Raw genomic sequence first — 20,144 nt, forward strand, 5'->3', positions numbered from 1 at the left:
ATCTGGGGTGAGCAGTGTGGCTCAGCTGATCTGCAGAGTTTTTCCAGGGTGGCCCGCCCCCTCCCTCAGCTGACTTATTGCCTGCCCCTGGGGCCGGCACCTCCTAGAGAACAGTAGTCACTGGGGCTGCAGCTGGCCTTGACCAGGGCACCTCCTGGAGAAGCCGAGTCACTGGGGCTGCAGCTGGCCTTGACCAGGGCACCCTGTGATTCATGGTCATTATCTCATTTGAAGCTCAAGGCAGCTGCAGACGGTGAAATTGACTCTTGGTGATGGATGAGGAGGGATGTCGCACAAGGTCACGTAGCCTGTCTGCGGCACCGAGGGCCGAGGACCAGGCTCTTCCCATGAGTGCAGCCCCTAGTGACGCTCTTGTCTCCGTCACCACACAGCTGGCTTTGTCCTGTCTGATGGCTCAGAGGGTTTTTCAAGGAAGGGAGTTACTGCCAGGCTACTGAAGGAGGGGGTTTTGTGGCAAAAGGGCAGCCAGAGCTATTCTACCTGTCTGTGCTCTTGGCCACTCCCTCTCAGGCTAAGCCTGCATGCTCTTAAGTTTCTGTACCTGCTTGCATCCCATCCACACTCATGGACCCACACCCACAATCAGGAGGGAGGCAACTGGTCCCTCATTTCTGCCCAGAGCACCCTTTAAGCATCCAGTCGCCGTCAGACATAATGGATGGCACCCAGTGTCTTCCAATTAATTACCATCCAGCCACAGCACTGAGGGTGTTATAGCTGACAGGGTAGTGAGCTGCTAGTCAGAGAAGGCGTTTGGGGGAGGCTGGATATTACAGTGAGGGATCTGCTGTACCAGACACTGGGGGAAGCCAACTGTGGGCTACTAATGTGCTTCCTGTCATGCCCCCATGTTAGCTCCAGTCCTGGGGCGGGGGAGGTAACTGTGGCCTGAGGCTGGGAATGCCACGCGGTCCGTGCGGCTTTGAACCTGTGACCTCTGTCTCGTTAGCACAGAGCAGCAGCCGACTGAGCTAATAAGCAGGTTCCATAGCCACTGATTTTCCACCGAGCGCATATGCCGCTTCCTGACTTCTTAACGCAGCAAGCTATTTATACCAGTCGATCCATTCATTCTTAATGAGCCTCGGTTGTGGATTGTAAAATGTTTTATTTTCAGACAGGATTGCTCACTGCCCAGAGCCAGCTGTTGCTATGCCTCCTTCCTTCCCTTCTCTGTTCCTGAGAAATTAGCGCTTTGGAAGCTCCTTGGAGTGCGCGTGTGTGCGTGCACGCGAGCGCACACACACAGTAACACACTTCCTCTGTGGACTCTGAACTGTCCTGTACCTGGTACCTGAGTCCCCCACAGCCTTCCAAGTGCCTAGAAGGATATGTTAGGTGCTGGGGCCCCAGCAGGCTCAGACAGATGAAAGGAGACTGCCACCTGTCCTTGGGGACTAAGACTCTGCCTGTATCACAGGTCACAGTCTGGTGAGGGTGTGACCAGAGCTAGCTGGCTGCTTAAAATGCACTGTTAAATATTTTAACTGCAGAGGGTTCTCACTTTTTTGGAAAAAAAAAAATGGAGTTCTGGCTTCTCTTTTAAAAATCAGAAGGTCGGCCAATACCGCCCTCTCAGACAGTGGCAGCTTCCCCTTTCAGTGATGGAGTGTTCTGGTTTGCCCCAGTCCGCGGCCCCCCTCATGGTCTCTGTCAGCCTTCCAGTATTGCCATACGTGATTACTAAGGAGGGAACCTGGGGTGCAACTCAATGGTGGAGTGCTTACCTAGCACGCACCAGGCCCCAGCTCCCATCGCCAAACCACAAAGGAAAAAGAAAAGTAGAAATTCCTCTGGGGTTTGTCTTTCTGTGAAGAGAAAGAAAATAGAGGGCACGCGTTATAAGAAAAATGAGCAGACTCCCATGGCTTCCCATGTCAGCCACCTAGTTCGCGGTAGTAGAAGGCAGGGCCTGGCCATGTCACATGTGTGAGTCCCTACACCTAATTCTGACACATGGCCTTTGCCCATAGCAGCTCTGTGCCTGCTGTGAGCATAGAGGAGACTACATAGCCACCTCCCTAGCCTTCTAGCCAGGGCTCCCTGGGCCAGCCTGTAGCTCTTGGGGCCTGTGGGGTTAGGATGATGGGGGAGGGACTAGGTCAGGGTCTGTTCTCTTCCAGTATCTTGGAGTTCAAGGTAAGGACCCTACCTAACAGAGGAATTTTAAACGCCGTAGAGCACTCGGGGAGGCCACCCACACAGTGAAGGCCAGCCTCTGTGTGTCAGCTAACAGTCACCCCCCACACACACACCAGTGACACCACCCATCATCATTGCCATGTCCCATCTCATTACAGGGATTTTATGGCCCTGGGATGCTGTGGGAGGTAACTGGGATATTTTTTTTTAATGTAAAGATATCTGAAGCTACCAAACATACACAAGGTTATACAGACCAAGAAGGACCAATCAGAGAGAGGATGAAGACCCAGAGTGAGCCATCTAAGAAGCACCTCCAAGTCACTGACCCTGGTCTTCCTAGCACAGGGCTGCCATTTCTGTCAAGAAAGTTTGCCTCAGCTGGGGCGGGGGACTTGAATGGCAGAGGCTCGGGAGGAGAAACTGGTTCCCAAGCCCACTGTGGCCTCACCGAAGGCAACCCCTGGCTCTGAGCCAGCTGCCCATCTGCCTTTCTGCCAAGTCCAGCAGAGGGCTGTGGTAGCCAGCAGCCCGGTTGCATGGAGTCAGGGTTGCTCATGGTAGTCTGTAAGGGGGCTGGAACTTCTGAAACATCAAGAGGACGGTCTGGAATGGGCACTGCGCTTGCTCACTTACAGGAGGGAACGCAGGATACAGAGTCCAAATAGCGTGTGTGGCAGTCTAAGTACAGAGGCGAAGGAACATGCCTGCAGCCTTCTGGGGCTGTGCCTCAGCTAGCTCTCGGGGACACAGAGGCCACCATTCTTGTGTGGCCATGGCCATAGTCATACTTAGAAGGAAAGCCCATGCATATGGTCTCATCCTGCCTTTTGAGCCCTTGGTTCTGCTGAACGGCAGTCTCAAAATGGGGGCTGGAAACAGGGAAGAACCTCCTCTCCATGCCTCCCCCTCCCCCCAGTAGCCCCCTTCCTGTCCCAACGTCTGTGCTGGCTTAGAAATTGATTTCCTAGAGCAGAAGGCCCTCATTAGCCACACCACGAAGGTTAGGGGCATGGCTGTCGCCTCTAATTTGCCCAAACCCAATGATGGACTCAGCGGACTCGTCAATTCCAGATGCAAGGTGAGGTCTTGAGGTGCCGTGCCCTTGTGGAAGCTGTGTCTGATTCAAGTGCAGCCCAGGGGTACAGAGCAGCCCCTGGGGCCAGCTGGGCTGAGCTCTGTGTACACAGCACAGTATAACCCTCTGCCGCCGCCCATCTGCCTTGCTGGCTAAACCTACAACTTAATTCCACACGCTCCAGACTGGATGGCCTTTGGGAATGTGGGTAAAGTGAGTGAGCCAGGCCTCCCCGCCCTTCCTGGTTCCAATAAAGCCCAGGAGGAAACAGTGCAGACTCTGCTATACACAGTTCCTCTCCTAGACTGCCTGCCCATGCCAGAGCAAGGCTGGCGTTGCAGAGGGTGCCCAGCTGATTCCTCACCTCCTCCCGGAGCAGGGCAGGAAAGAGGCTTGTCCTGCCTCAGTTGCCTCCAGAGGACTCATCAGATCCAGGCAAGACAGGTGTCCCATCCTCTAGATGGAGAACTGACAGAGAAACATGGAGGGCGAGAGATAGATGATAGAAACAGAGACCCGAGGGAACTCCCCACACATGGAGCCCAGGAGAAAGAGAGGCTTAAAAGGGTGTGAGAACACACATGGTGATGCATATCTGTGACCCCCAGCTCTTAGGAAACTGAGGCAGGAGGGTGTTGAGGAGCCTGGGTCACGTGGCAAAATCCGATTTTCTTTATCCCTATTCCTATGTGTGGGGTCAGAGGATAACTCACAGGACCGGGTGTTCACCTTCCATCATGAGCATCCTGAATCTCAAACTCAGGTCATCAGGTTAGTGGCAAGCGCCTTTAACCCGCTGAGCCATCTAATCAGCCCCAGTGAGACCGTTTTCAAAATAATAATACATCCACGGAAGAGGCACAAGTTGAAGTCAGGAGGAAACAAAGGTTTGTGTCACCTGCCAGCCAAGAAGGGCAAGAGAGACAAACTCCTGCTTTGTGTCCGCTAGAAACCAGAGCAGTCACCTGTGCCCTAACAGGGCAGAGCATACCCACGCCAGCTCATCACCCCCCACCCTCCTCAGGGCCTCTGCCAAAGAGCTTCCTGATCCATAAAGAGCCCACTGCCCAGTCTTGACTATCCCTCTACTCTGTCTGGGAGGCCTGGCATAATAACCCGGGCCTACTTTGGTAGCTGCTTAAATGACATCCATTTGTAAATTCTTCCTCTTTCAGGGAGCTCTCTCTGGCTTCTCTCCCTGAACGCTGTTTCTCCCACGCTGTCATGCACTCCCCATCCTCTGTATCCCGTTCTCTCTGGGGGGAGCAGCTCTTCCATCCATCCACGCACCTACCCATCCGTCTCCTCATTCGAGGTCAGGGACCACAGGGTTTCCACACCGGCAACCACATTTCTATTGATCTGTGGATTTGTCTTCATTAGCTGGTGCCTCCTATCTGTCTGTGAGCCTGAAGGAGAGAGAAAATTAAAATCGATGTGAACGAATAAGCCAGCACTGGGACCCCATCTTGCCCCAGCTCGGACTTGTCAGAGATCTCTGTGCTTTCCTACCACCCCCTTCCTGTCTGGGGTCAGCCTGGAAGGGGTACCAGGGAAGGAAAACACCCCAGTACCTCATCTAGGATTCCACGGGGTCATGTGACTGCCCCTGGCTACACACGAGGTCAAGTTGGAAGCATACAATGACATCCTGTCACCTGGTCCCAAGAAGAAAGGACAGGTAGGCACTAAACCTTTTCTGGCTGCCAACAGGCCCTCCTGGGAGAATAGGCTCCCCCCAGCCTTGGGCCATCTTCCTTCCTGGCTGGAGCCTTGGGGACAAACCAGAGGATGAGCTCACTGTTCCCCTCCCATCCCCAAGAGCAGCATGCTTCCCTCGGGGCCCACTTATCCCATGTCCATGGCGAGGAGCTTCCCACCCTCCACCCTAGTCCTTGTCCAGGCTGAGGCCCGGCATTTTCCCTTTGAATGACTTCCAGGGTGGCATTTGAGGTGACCCAGGGGCTCTAAGGTCATTTGTCCTGCTGGCCTGGTGAACTACCCCCTTGCTGATCTCGCTGCCATGCAAAACTGTCCCCTCTACCCCCCTGTACAGTCAGTAGGTGGCTTTATCTAGGACTGGGGCAGGCGCAGGGAAGGAAATGGATTCTGGTCACAAGCTGGCCTTCCCCTGGGGTAGCTCCTGGCAAGGTGAGGTCAGAGCAGGAAAAGCAGGAAGTGGAGGCAGCCAAATGGGTGGGCTATATCTTCTGTTCCTGGGACAGAGGGCTCTGGGCAGTAGAAACAAGGGTTGAAGGGACTCCCTATCAGCTTGTATAGTATTTGTTTTCCCTGCTGGATCGAGTCTTATTGAGAATTACTCGCTCCTTCACTTCTTCCTCCTGTACATTTCACAGATGAGACAATTGAGTCTCAGAGTGAGGTATTTGCCCAGAGTTATTCAAAGCAGAACCAGAGTTCAAGCCAAGGCAGTGGGTATGCATGAGACAGCCTCCCCCATGCCAGGGCCCCTGGTTCTGGCAGCAAAAAACTCAGAGGCCACAGAAGAGCCCTTGTGGAAAGAGAGACGAACCAGCTATCTGCAGCAGGAGGGTTCCTGAGAGGTAAGACAGGAACTTGGTGGGAGAGCAAGGATCCCACCTAGAGATGGGCAGGGGTTTAGATCCCAGCTCAGTCTCTAAACATCCCCTGAAGGCAGGCAGCGCTCTCCTCTTCCTATGAAACATGAATTGAGGGTCCTCACTCCCTCAGGAGAGTCAGCCTCACCCCTGTGAAGTGGGCCCAGGCCCGGAGCATGGAAACTAGCTCCATGCTAGGGCCGTGAGCCTCTGATGTAGGCCCCTGCTCTCTCTGAATGCTCGTAGCCACTAGAAGGGAACCATGATTCATCCACGGCCCTACTAAGCACAGCCTAAAGGTGCACAGCTGGGAAGGGAAAGCAGGACACAAACCCGAGTCTGTGCCTCAGCAGCCCCCCTTCAGCATCCCATGAGCCCCGGCTGCTGCTGCCAAAACAGGGACCCCACATACACATACCTATTCTTGAATTATGGGTGCCACAGCCATCCCGGTCAACTGCATCTGGGCTATGTCAGCCTGGTAGCCCGGGAGGACTCACAGGGGGTGCTTGTGCCCTCCCCAAGGCCTGGTTGTCGTTCCTTTACGTTAAAAATATTTTTTGTTGTTTTTAGTATGTGAAATTTTCCACCATCTGCCGCTTCTTGGCAGGATGTTGGAAATATCTCCCTACTTCCCTAACTCCCATAGCTTCTGGAGACTTCGGGCTCCTTGGAGCAGAACAGTCACTACTCCCAAAGGTCCCCCAAGCTCACGGCCTGCCGCCATCTTTGCACCCGGCAGGTGGGTGTGGTATGGACCAGGATGAGGGAGAGTGTCCCCATCTCTCAGTCAGAGTGTGGCAGCAGATGCTTGTCTGCTACTGGCCTGACCTCACACCCAGGGAGCTGCTGGGTCGGTCTCTGGGTTTTTGCCATGAATCTTGAAGAGGTGCCTGGGAGCATGGAGAGAGGTGGTGGCTAAGCAGAGCTGGGGGAGAGGTCCCCAGGCCCTAGTGCCCACCCCTGTCCCCTGAGCCATCCCCGCTAGGTGGCTTGACAGGGCAGCAGCTGCCACATGTGTCCTGTGAGACATTCAAGGGAGATTTTCCAAAAAGGAAGAGTTCCCCCCCACACCCCGCCTCATGTACCAAAACTCAAGAGTTTCCATGGTGACAGTCAAATTGCAAATCCATCCAAGAATGAGCTGGGAGGGGGATAAAACTGCCCATCCCCAGAGAAACAGGCCTGGCTGGCTCTAAGCTGCCCATCCGCTGCTGAGGATGAGAGCCCAGCATGATGGGGAAATCTCAGGGATGCCAGGGCCTTCAGTAAGTGGAGTCAGAAGTCAGGTGGCCGTGAAGGAAACCCCCCTCCTGCCTTGGGGGGGAGCCCTATGTGGGAGAGGATACATCCCACAGGCTCTCTCTCAGACCAGTGAGTGTCTCCCAGGGCTTTCCTACCTTCTGGCGGGAAGCCAAAGCGTGGCAGAATACAGCACTTGTCCCCGACCTGACCCAGATCTGGTCCCTAGCCACTCCTGACATCTTGTAGAGGATGGAAGCGCAGAAGCCAAAGATTTATGAGCCCGAAAACTTCATTTAGATTCCGGAAGGTTTGCAGTTCCAGGCAGTTCAGAGGGAAGGCAGCATTGGTTCCTGGTGGCAAATTAACCGAGATTTGGGTTTTATGGGAGCAGGAGAAAGAAAAGGCTGCTTTCTTAACCTCAGGAAGAAGCCATGGCTACTTGGGTAACATATCTGTGAGATCTGCGTGTACTCAGCCTCTTCGGGGTCTCTTTCCCCAGGGACTGTAAGTGACCAGCCACTGGCCAACACTGCCTCCTTTAGCTTCCTGAGAGCAGATTGGAGGTGGGATTGGAGTCTTTAGTACAATAGCCTAGCCCCAGCTTAAAACCACCAGGCACAGTGCTGGGCACATGGTCAGCAAAGCGTTTACTGCACAAGCCCGGGGACCCAGAGGTCTGCTGCCTGGCACCCACATGAAAAGCTGGCGCAGTGGCACACACCTGTAAACCCAGCACTGGGAAGGCGGCGATGGGCAGGGCCTGGCCACTGAGTCTTAGAAGTAGAGGGTGACAGAGGAGGACATCCAGTGCCAACCCCGGGCTTCTGTGTATGCACGCACACACTTGATACCCTGGGTAGAAGGAGCAAAGAGGCCGTGCAAGGGGACGGTATGCCTGAAAGACACTCATAAGATGGTCCCTGCTCTGTGATCCCTTTGGGGTTCACAGGAGACAAAGAACGAGTCAGATGAGAGTAACTGGGGGAAGCTTTCCGGGATCTGTTTTGTTTCTGTGATTTCTTTTAACCCTCGTACAGCACAGGTGATAGGCACCCTCCCCCACCTCCAGGGCTGTGCTGGTTTGGTCAAGACATACAACTCTTCATAAATCCTATCTGGCACCTTGAGCCTGCTCCCAAGCCCACTCTGGGAACATGTACCATAGATGACAGAACACACGGGATGAAGCCATAGCCAGCTCCTGGGACGTCCAATCCCACCGTCCCTGCTGAGCCCCTTGGCCTCTGTCACACTGCATCTCAGTCCTGTGCCCAGCCCAGCTCCTAACTATGAAGTCCCCAGATCAGTCACAAGGAAGATGGAATATTCCAGGTAAGGAAGCATTGATAGATCACGCATAAATGACTCTGCCGGAGAGACCAGTGTGGGTATTAGTCACCAGCTCCTCCTAGGTACTGTCCTACCCCCATTAGCAAGCTCCCATCCTGTGTTCCTTTACTGCCCCAAAGGGGAGCACAGGGAGCTACTTGCTCCAGGTGTTTTAACAGCAGCCCACTTCCTGCCGGCCTCCCACCTCCTGTGACTGGGGCCCTGTGGGTTAGTGTTTAGTCAGCCCAGCAATGAGTCAAAACAGCGTGTTTGCGGCGTGGTGCCTTTGGGATCTGGTCTCTGTGGATTCATGTTCCGTTCAGACCTGAAAAGGAACTACAACGTAAGTCAGGTTCTTACCTACGACTCTCATGAGCCATGAAGGGGCACGTGAACCCACCCCCATCTCTCTTCACCCCCACTTCCTCTTGGTTCTGCCAGCAAAGGCTAAATCAGAAGTCTTGCCAGTGGCATGAGAGAGAGAGAGAGAGAGAGAGAGAGAGAAGCAGCAAAGGGGAAGAGGCTGGGGCAGAGGAAGCAAGGCCAGCGACAGTCACACTCAGCAATGCACAGGAGCCTCTTGGTGAGCAGGGGTGTTGGCTGGCACACCCTGACGGTGCAGAGGGAGAACTGACACTGGGACAGTCATCCTGGCGGGATGAGGAGAGGTCTCAGGCGGAGGAAGGAAGTCAGTGACCATGGTGAGAATGGAACAGATTCAACTTCTGCTGAAGGGGGCTGGTGAGTGCCTGCCTGGCACACACAAAGACCTGGGTATGGGCCCAGCATCATAAAACTGGGCCTGGCGAGGGCTGGAAAGATGGCTGTATCAAGCCTGGTACTGCTCTTGTAGAGGGCACAAGTGCAGTTCTACACCCATGTCAGATGGCTAGAACTCCAACTTCAGGAGGAGCCAGTGCCTCTGGCTTTCATGGGTACCTGCACTCATGCGCACGCATGCACACACTTGTGCACACACACACCATTTAAGCAAACAGAAACTTAGGCATGATGGCACATACCCAAATACCGAGCATGTAAGTGGTAGAGGAAAGCAAGTCCATAATTCAAAGTCATCCTTGCCTACAAAGCAATCCAAGGCCATCCTGTCCCATTTCGGTGGCAGCACTGACGGCGGCAAAGCAAGACGAACACTGTCGCTATCAGACCTTACCTACTATGTGCTGCCTAAACGGTTAACCTAAATGGCTAACCTAAAACGGTTAGCCAGCTCCAGCTTTGGCTACTTGTTTCTTGTAACCCGAGTCCCTCAGCCAGAAGGTAACATAACGCTAAGACACAAAGGCCCTGGATCCAGGCAGAAGGGTCCATTTCCTCCCCTTGTTCCCACAAGAATTCCCCTCATTGCCCAGCACTTCTCCGATGGTGCCTCAGTGCCCTCTCAGGAGACAGCACAGCCCCAGAAAGAGCTCGGCAGCAGCGTTAGCTGTAGCCTGGTAGCCGGCCTTGACAGGGAGCCATTGTGTTCCTCTTCCCAGAGGGAATCACTGGCTCCTGAGTCGGGAGGAAGAAGCCTCACTTGCCTAGTGAAGACCTCAATCCACCCTCCTCCCACCCACACCAGCGCTAGGCATTCCAAAGGAAAGCCACGGCTCTGCCCCTCCTGCCGGTGACCCACCTGTGAGAGAGTGCTGTTTACCTTTGATCCCACACCTACTTATAATCTTCATTATCACTTAGTTAAGTGCTATGTAAATTAACAAGAGAGTCAGAAAAGAGGCCAGGGCTGTTTCGTCAACACCAAGACTTTGTAAAACTTGAAGAAGCAATTTTCCTTTTTTTTTTTTTTTTTTTAAATCTATTGAATTAGGCGTGGGCAGGACAACTGTGAAAAGCAGAAGGAAGATATGGAAAAATCTAGGAAGATCCTGCTGTCAGGTCTTATTTGCCATGGTCGTTAAGCTCCAGTGACGAGAACAAGAGCCAGAGTCATGGGCCATGGTACAGGTTGGGCCCCCCGGGCCAGTCCTCAGAGAAGCCCCCAGGCTCAGAAGGCTGGCACCCAGATGTACATCCCTGCTTCAAATTAAAATAGACTGAAGGATGAATATATCCTGTATTACAACGCCCACGGTCGATGAACCAGCAACTACGGAGTCGAGTGCAGAAAAGAGGGTGTTCACTAGGAGCCCTCCTTGCTCTTTGTGTTTCATGACACCCCACTGTGTGTCCAGCTCCTGCTGGGTTGCTGATGACTGTTAAGTGGTCAGGAACCACAGCCAGCCTTCCAGGGTTAGGAGTCCACCTTCTGACTGCCAGGGGCAGATGCCCCTGCCTGTGCAGTGGGGAAGGGCTACTCCCTGCCGCTCTGTCTGATGCTTTTATCAGTGCAGTCTGGAAAAGCATGGTGATTGCTACCTGAGGGTCAGCTCTGGTGGGTTTCCTGTCCATGAAGCCATGGCCTTGGTGTTTTAGTGTGGCCAGGCAGAGGCCTCAGAGGCCCTGTGCCTATCTCAAAAGTGGCCATCCACTCCTACCAAGGAAAACGACCTTCCCTAATGGTGTCAGGCATGCAGGGTCCATGTCCTCACTACAGGTCTCACCTCCTTAGCTGGTGGGAGGAGGTCCTGGTCCCCATCTCTTGTTTCTCATGCCCCAAACAAAAGAGCTAACTGAAATTCCTGGCCACTTGGTGGTGGCAGGTGGCCAGAGGAGGCCTACCCTGGCCCACTCTGTCCAAAGGCAGAAAATAACCATGCCCTCCTCCCTGCTCTTGTCTGTTCCAGTGGTCTCCAGCGACAGTGACTCGGATCTCAGCTCCTCTAGCCTGGAGGACAGTGCCATGCCCACGGCGGTCAAGGGTACAAAAGGTGACAATCCTAGAGGGGACTCAGGTGAGTGGGAAGTCAGCTGTTTGCTGCCAGAGATGCTGAGTGGCTTTTTGGTTTCTTTGGTGGCAGCTTCTCCATTGGTGTCTGCAAAGTGCCCCTAGGTCTATAGGAAGGAATGAGCGTAGAGGCTCGGCAGAACTGGGGAGGCCAGGCTTGTCTCTATGTGAGGGATAAGGAAGAAGGGCAGGACAAGACACAGGTCTCTCCCTCTGCACACTCTTCCTAGGGAACACCCTGGTCAACACTGTTCATTTACCTTGTGAACAGCAAAGGGATTAGGAAGTCAGGTACAGTTCCCTGAGCCGCCATCCTTGTGCCGTACAACTGCAGTGGCCTCCCCAGCATGTGCCGTCACCTCCTGCCTTCTCCTCAACACAGATGAGGTAGAGCAGGCCTTCTCCAGAGTCCCTTCTCACTCTGAGCCCACTTTGTGACTCCTGACATGGATTAACCTGGGAAACGAGGCAGGAACAGAGAGGGAAAGGAAGATGGAAGACTTTCCTCTCTTTGAACACAGGAAGGGTGTCTGTGTCCCTTTGGGTCAGAACTAGGACCTTCAAAGGAAGTTCCAGGGAGGATGATTTTGGTGTGGAAAGAGGAAGCTTTATAATATCTTTCCCAAGCTGGACGGTGGTGGTGCACGCTGTTAGTCCCAGCACTTGGAAGGCAGAGGCAGGCAGGTCATTAGGACAGCCAAGGCTACACAGAGAAACCCTGTCTCAACAAGACAAAACCAACAATATCTGCCCCGAACTGGAATAAAATGCCTCGAGGTGCTGTCCTGTAGCATCCAAAGAGGACGTGGCAGGAATCCTTGTTGGGAACAAAGATTTGGGCTTAGTCAGAGTAGCAACTGTCTGGCACACATACTACCACCTCTCTGTCCAGTGCCACGGCAGACATTACTAGTGGACTATGATGCTCTTTCTCACCGAGCCCTAATGTGCCTTCGGAATCCTCCTTAGCAGTTTCCCAAGTGGTCAGTATGGAGAAATGGGGCAAGAGGTGAGAACTAGTCTTGGACTTAGCACCAGGTACCCCAAGGCTCCACCTGGAGAATGTTGTACAAATTGCCTGCCAACCCTGCCAACGGGCTTCTCCCTCCTTCTACATAGTGGCCCGTCTCCTCCCTCCGTAACGGCTGAGTAGGACCATCTTGAAGAACCACATCATCTGCTCTCCTCCCCCACTACCCTCCTCCTCCTCCGTGTTTTATTGTTTTTATTTATTGGCTTGGAGGCCACAGCGCATGTGTGAAGGCCCTAGGACAACTATGGGAGTCAGTTTTCTCCTTCTGCCAAGTGGGTCTGGAGATCAAACCCAGAATGCCAAACACCTTTCCATTCTCCAGCCCCATTGTGCTTTTCTAGAAGCTGCAGTGCGTTGCCTAGTTCCCATCTCCCTCAAGGTCTCTCCCTCCCCACTCCAGTTTCAACACTCGCGCACAAAACCACAAATGTACACATAGATGGCTCCAGGGTCTTAGTAGTAAAGGTAGTGAATGTTACCTTGGTGCATCCTCCCCCTCACTGAGTTACCAGACACACACAGTCCCCTCCCCTCACTGAGTTACCAGACACACACAGTCCCCTCCCCTCACTGCGAAGGGGGAAAAGCTATCAATTGCCAATATCAATTGCCAATTTTCATATCAGTAATCCATTACTTAGGGAAAGAGCCCATTCTATTGCTCTAGTGTGTCTGGTCAATCAGCAGAGGGTAGAGGACTCACTGGAAAGGGCGGGCATGTGGGTGGGGACTGCTGGGCAGACGGTCCATAGTTACCACCCACAACTCCAGATAAAATCTAGCTGGCTGTTTGCTAGCCAGCTCAGTTACATCTCCATTCCCATCCACACACGTCTCTTGCAGGTGGCGTCATGGAGTCACCCAGGATTGGGCCTGCCTGCCCACCCAGCCGTCTCTCAGGCAGCCAGAGCAGCCTGGCCAGTGAGGCTGGGACAAGTGCCCCAGACCCACAGGGAGGCACCCCACCCCGGCCTGAGCCTAGGGTGCCCGGTGAGTCCTGCCTTGGCTCTGCTTGTCCGGCAGCATCTTTATCCCCTCCTCCCTCCCTGAGTGACCGATGGCATTTTCAGTTCATGTTTGGTGAGCTCTATGCCAGGCGGTGGGGAACAAATGCCAGCCAGACCCAGCCCTAACCCAAGGGACTCAGAATGGTGCCACCGTCTTCTGTTCCTGGCCTGGGAACAGGGGAGTGGGGTCTGTCCTTATCCTCCAGATAAGGAGCCTACCACCTCCAAGGCTGGCTTTCTGGGTGCCTTGATGCACACCTGTGGTAGGTGGAGAAAACAATGCTCTCACCTTGCCTTGTATTCATTGGTCCAGCACGGGAGCATCACGACGAGGTGCCTCTTATTCTCAAACCAGAGGAGGCACCAACTCCTTTAAATACCAGCCGCAGCTAGGCTGGGCAACCCTGGCCCACAGGCACACACATGCAACAGCATCTGATGAGCTCCTTAGGGCCTCCTTCAAATAGCCTGTGTTCACCCCACTAACCATCCCATTCGCTGTTCCATGGTTCCCCCCAAACCACAGGGCGCTGAGAGAGAGACAAGAGTAGGCAAATCTGGGGAGTGGATCCTGTCCCCTCTCTTTAGCCTCCTGCAGTCCTCTATAGGATACATTAGTTCCGGCCCCAACACTGTGAGTCTGGGCATAGCAGCAGTGACCCTACAGGGGGCACTGCCTTAGAGACGACCTAGGTTTGGAGAAACTGAAGCATGGGTGTGCAGATAACAAGCCTGCGCGTACACAGCTTGGAGGGCAGAGAAGGTTCATATGCAGGCTCCCCTGGGCCCTGGAGGGCCTGCCCTCACATCTGCTTTGTTTGGGTGGTCACTGGGGAGGAAGCCACCCCATTCACTGTTCAGTGATCTTTTTCTCTCTCTGCCAAAGGTAAAAGACATACATGGACAACTTCCCGGTGCTGATGCGGTCACCTGGCTTCCCTAGGCTGAGGCAGACCTCCGGAGGAAGATTCGGAGAGAAGACAGGGCCAGGCTCCCTGGCTCCTTTCTGAGAGTCCTTGAGGCCACACAAGCACCCTGATGGCCGTGACCAACTCAACAAACCAGTGTTTGGGGACTGCGTGTGCTTTGCCCCCATCCAGTGCCTTACTGCACCCTCTTGGGCAGAAAGCCCCCTTATCTACCACCTCACTCAGCACCCCCACCTTTATTTATTGCCCTACCCACCACCCTGGTTATCCCCATGTTTTGTTTTGCTTGGGTCTTGGATTGGGCTGGAAGGACCTTCCTATGTGCACTGAAATTTCAGTGGGGCAACAAAGGACATTCTTTGTACTAATGGTGACAAGAAATCGAACCCCGTGTGTAACCCTGCAGAGCTGAGCGACCCCTCAGTGTGGAGCAGTGTCCTGTTTGCCCTAGGCTAGCCCAGGAGCTGGGCTTCACCCAGCTTTGAGGTTTCCTTGAAGCCCCTATTGGCCCCCAGGTTCTTTCTCAGCACGGGCACACAGATCCCCTATATTAAAACGTTTTGCTCTTCAATGGAAAACAAGACTCCCACCCTGTCTCGTGCTCACTGACCCAGCCTGGGAGTTTCACATTCTCAACCCAAAGAAGGCAGAAAAATACTCAAAATATAAATGCTTCTAGAAAACCCTCCCCTGGAGTGTTGGGGGGGGTGTCTATGTCCTTCCTTCCCTCCTAGTCCAGGTCCATCCTTCCCCACCACCATCCCTTCCTCTTTGGAGTGTTTTCTCTCCATGGCCACCACCATTAGCCTTTTGTCTTTGCTGATGGCAGAAGATAAAAACTCACGGTTTCCCTGTGACGTGTACTACTTCAGCATTAAAGACCACAATCGCTGCATCCCAACCTATATTGAGATGGCAGTGGATGGATTAAAAATTTTAAATGTACTGCTGATTCACTGAAACCCTTGCTAAAGCCTGGGGTAGAGAAAACAGCTAGATCAGGTCTCACAATGCAACTCCTTAAAGCAAGCCCATCTATATAAAAACTAGTTAAAATGGGCTCAACAGACCTGTACAAAAATGTTTTCTAACCAGAGACTGACTTCTGGGTATCTGTGATAGACTGGGCACGTGCACCGTTTCTTCTGTGCCACTCAACACTAAGGGAGGGAAAACGGATTAAACTGCAAAGACAAAAGGATGGGAGGGGGATGAGAGCTATTTGGAAAACTAAAACCATGGGAGGGAATTTGCATTCATTGTCAGCCTCCCTAACACCCAAGACTCTGGTAGGAGGAGCCAATCACAAGCCAGCCCACTTGCTCTGCATCTTCCCTAGAAACTCAGACTTGGAGAGACCAGGAAGTTCAGCAAGGGTCTCAAAAGCACTGGATTTTTAAATGATCGGGGTTGTGTTTCAGTGGTAGAGAGCTTACCTAGCATGTAGGAACCCTTGCACTCAATTCCCAACACTGCAAAACAGAATGAACAGTGAGCCCTGGCCTTACCTTATCCTCATACCTCCCCATGGCCCACATGGCCGGGTGACTGCCCTTCCTTGACCCTGGGAACAGGTTTAATGCTGGCCAGAGTTGAACTTGAAAAGCAACCAAAGGCTGGGTAAGGTCCCTTGCTCAAATCTAGAATGGTCAGGAAAAAAATCAGCCTTTTGCCTGATAACAGCCAGGCCTATTCCTTCCCCTCCCCCAAGGCAAGCTGCTTACATTTCTGTGGGGGAACTGATGATGGGCCCCTGGCATTAGGGAGTCCCCGGCATCCAGTCTCCACTCATTCTTTACTGGCGAGGACCATGGTCCCTAAGCTCCAGCCATGTGCAGAGAGCAGTCTGCCTTGTTCACATGGTGGGAACAGGCCAAGGCACCCAGAGGGTGGTGGAGCTATAAAACAAAAACCACAAAACCTAGAGCATCCAGCTCATAGGAGGAAGAATTTAGGTCTTTTGAAGATGCTACTGCACAAAACAAGAAAATGCAGGAGCAGGGACCGGAGGCAGATCACTCTCTCTATTATGCAAGGCCCCAGGTTCCATCACCAGGGCTACCAAAAATTAAGTTAATGACAACAGTGCTACTTTTTAGAAAAGAAGCTATGTTCTTCAAAATTAAAACTGTAAGAGCACGGGCTATGGAGATGGGTTGATTAGTACCACTCCACGGGCATGGGGGCCTCAGTTCCAGCTCTAGAACTCATGTAAAACAGCTGAGCGTGGTGGCTTGCCTTGGTATTCCCAGAGCCGGGGAGGCAGACAGGCAGGTCCCGAGGGCTTGCTAGCCTGCCTACCTAGCCTGCTTATCAAATTCCAGACCAAATGAGAGACCCTACCTCAAAAAACAAGATGAAGAGCACATAAGAAACAATCCACCTGAAACTGGCCTCTGTGTGTAATAAGATAGATTTTAAAGTGGAAGTTGGAAGGGCGAGATAAGGTCCCTGGAAGCAAAGCACAAAACCCAGAAATAGGAAAGTGCTGGGGATGGAGCCCAGAGGTCGATACTTAGGTCTTTCCCTAGCTCGGTGTCAAACTGGGCATCGGTGGTGCATGCCGGTAATCCCAGCATTCAGAAAGCAGGGCAGAAGAAGCTCAAGACCATCCTCAACTACATACCAACATACGTGAGACTGTCTAGGGGGGTGGTAGAGAGAAGAGAGACCCACAGAAAAACTCTAGCAAGCCGGGCGATGGTGGCGCATGCCTTTAATCCCAGCACTCGGGAGGCAGAGGCAGGCGGATCTCTGTGAGTTCGAGACCAGCCTGGTCTACAGAGCTAGTTCCAGGACAGGCTCCAAAGCCACAGAGAAATCCTGTCTCAAAAAGCCAAAAAAAAAAAAAAACCCTCTAGCAATATAGAAGGTTCAACTTCCAGCTAAAGGAACTTTCAAACAAAAAATAACGGAAGAGAGAAAAGTGAGGAGAGGGACCCGTTCGCGCTGGGGGCTGGACAGATGGCGCCATGTTCAGAGTACTTGCCTGAGTTCGGTGCCCAGCACCCATGCCCAGCAGCCCACAACCTCCAACTCTGGGGGCTCTGGTGCCCTCTGCTGGCCTCGGTGGACACCCTCATACAACGTGGCATGTGCTCACACCACACACACACACACACACACACAAAACAAATCAAAAAGAAAACAGGAGAGAAGAGCGATGAGAAAACTCATTCCCAGCTGGGCATTAGCTGGTGGAGGGGAGCCCCAGCAGGAGCTGCACAGCAGGGTGACTGCAAAGAGGCCCCACAGTTCCAAAGGCTAGAAGCAATGTTTGCATCATTGGGAATTGGTAAGGAAGCTGGAGAGATGGCTCAACACTGACTGCTCTTCCAGAGGCTCTCAGTCCATTCCCAGCACCCATGTCAGGCGGCTCACAACCACCGGTAACCTCAGCTCCAGGGGGATCCAACGCCACAGCACCTGCACTCATGTCCATGTCCACACACACATGTACATGAGTTCCCCTATATATTTTCATATATCTGCTTAAAAAATAAAGTTTAAAGACCAAATGAGTAGCTGAGGATATAGCTCAGTGATAGAGCATGTACCTATCAAACATGAAGCCCCAGGTTCAATCCTCAGCACTACACAATTAACTAATTTACTAATGTAATCATTATTTCTCTTACTACTGTGACCAAAAATAATGACAAAAGCTATCTTAAGGGAGGAAAATGTACGATTAGCTCATAGTTCCAGAGGTTTCAGTCCATGGTGGCAGCAATGCATGGCAGAGCTGGTGCTGGCCACTTGGAACTAGGAGCCCTGATGTTGTGTTCGTGGAAACAGACACACAGACAGACAGACACACACGGAAGGTGGAGGGAGCAGAAAGGAGGAGGAGGTAAGAGAGGATAATGGGATAATATGTCAAAGTACATTCTATGTATATATGAAATTGTGAAAAAAATAATGTTTTAAAAATTGAAAGCCAGAACACAGAGAAGTCATATATTCTGAATGCTGATGGGAAGCGATTCCTGATCCAGACATACCCAGCCTAAGGTTTGCCAAGTGTGACGGGAGAATGAAGGTGTTCTCAGGCATATGTGTTCTGAGTTTTTCACCTTTCATGCACGCTTAGCTACTGTAGGATGTGCTTCAACCAGACAGGAGATGGAACCAAAAAGAGGATGCAGGGGACACAGGAGAGAGGCAGGGAAGCCCCAGGGTCATCTGGAGCCATGTGGTTTTACTGGGTTGGAGCATGCGGACAGAAGAGATGGGCAGGAATACGACGGAAGTCTGCAAGTGAGGAGGGGGTTATCTACAACCGCTAAAGTATGGCACACATAAGAAAACCGGAAGATCAAAAACTAAAACTAGTAGACATCAAGACAGGGACACACGGGAGCTAAAAGTCCCCAAGGTTGTCTAGAGAGGCACTTGGGATGGACTGGGACTGCCATATGTTTGGCGAGTCTCATGGGACACTGGAAATACTGGAATGTTTATTATGGTATGTACTATGATGGGGTGGTGCATGTACCACAGCACACATGTGGAGGTCAGAGGGCAACCTTGTGGGTCTGTTCTATTTTTATGTGAGCTCAAACTCCCATTACCTTTGCACGGCAAGGACTTTACCCACTAGACTGCCTTGCTGGGCCCTAGTCTTTTAGTGGGAAGCATACCTATCAAACGTTACAAACCCAGGGAGGGTGGCTGGTGGCAAGGAGGAGCTCTCAGCCTCTGGCAGGGGTGAGGTGGAGGAGTTGCCAGGCAGAGGGAATAACCCGTGAGCCACACTGCAGCCTCCTATGCAGACCTCTGAGACTTTGGTGCCATCAGCTCAGGACTGCTTGGCAAGGGTGTAAAAGCCCACATTCACGGAGACCATTGTGCAAATGATGCCGGTCTCACTAAGGCGACGCTCTACATGGTCTCTCATTGTGGTTCCTAGACTGTATACAGTCACATAAAAACATGTGTGCTTATGGTAACGCAAGGAGAAGTGGGATTGTCTTCTAAGGCAGTGGTTCTCAATCTTCTTAACGCTACAACCCTTTAATACAGTTCCTCATGTTACAGTGACCCCCCAGCCAGAAAATTATTTTCATTCCTACTTCATAACTGAAATCTTGCTCCTGTTATGAATTGTAAATATTTTTGGAGATAGAGGTTTGCTAAAGGGGTTGTGACCCGGAGGTTGGAAACCAATGGTCTAAGGGAACAAGAGAGACTCATGGGCAAAAAGAGGAGAGGCAAGAAGCGGGGATAGGGAAGGGAAGGCAAATACATTCAACATACAATATGTACGCATGGGCTGATGGTGAGGGTGAGCAGTTAAGGCAGCACTGAGAGGACCCGAGTTCAATTCCTAGCACCTATGTCAGGCAGCTCCAGGAGGGCCTGGCCTCCCGCAGCACCTGTATGCATATGTGCATCCCTACACCAGCAAATTAAAAATAAAAATAGTATATACTTATAAGAAAACTTTCAGAAAAAGATTTTTTTAGCACTCCACATTCAGTAGAAACTTAGCAGGGGAGTTGTTTTAGTAGGGGAGTAAGGTGCTCATACTTTACATGTATGAACATCTTGCCTACACATATGTCTGTGTAACATGTGCATGTAGTGCCCAAGGCAGCTAGAAGAGGGCAGCAGATCCCCTGGGGCTGGAGGTTATGAATCACTGGTGGGTGCTGGAATCAAGCCGGGGCCCTCTGGAAGAGCAGCCAGTGCTCTTAACTGATAGATAAGCCATTCTCCGGCCCCAAAACTTTGAGTTTTGTTTTTTGCTTTCTATTTTGGTGTTTTTAATCCCCCACACTAGTTAACTCTAGACAGTCCGGTTCCTCTTGTAACGACAAGGGGCGGCAGTCAGCAGCTGCAGCAGGCCAGCGCTGAGAACATGAGGGGAATACCCCCGACCCACAGCCTACTCTGCTGCAAGCCATGGTGTTCAGAAGGTCAGGCGGACA

The 20,144-nt window shown here is 52.3% G+C and overlaps 1 protein-coding gene across 7 annotated transcripts in view; it reads left to right on the forward strand.

The window, feature by feature from the left end:
* Rph3al (rabphilin 3A like (without C2 domains)) overlaps positions 1-14,794 on the forward strand; it is a 140,192-nt gene extending 125,398 nt beyond the window's left edge. For 5 of the 7 annotated variants that reach the window (XM_050128853.1, XM_050128858.1, XM_050128854.1 and 2 more), the window contains 3 exons: positions 11,142-11,249; positions 13,119-13,265; positions 14,169-14,794. In XM_050128853.1, the coding sequence (XP_049984810.1) occupies positions 11,142-11,249; positions 13,119-13,265; positions 14,169-14,203 (290 nt within the window). In that variant the 3' untranslated portion in view covers positions 14,204-14,794. The remainder of the gene's footprint in view (positions 1-11,141; positions 11,250-13,118; positions 13,266-14,168) is intronic. The other 2 variants (XM_050128857.1, XM_050128859.1) reach the window with 2 other exon arrangements.
* Positions 14,795-20,144: the final 5,350 nt, after the last annotated feature.

This window comes from Alexandromys fortis, unplaced genomic scaffold (assembly GCF_014885135.2).
Source record: "Alexandromys fortis isolate MF-2015 unplaced genomic scaffold, M_Fortis_MF-2015_v1.1 scaffold_80, whole genome shotgun sequence".
Lineage (NCBI taxonomy): Eukaryota > Metazoa > Chordata > Mammalia > Rodentia > Cricetidae > Alexandromys > Alexandromys fortis.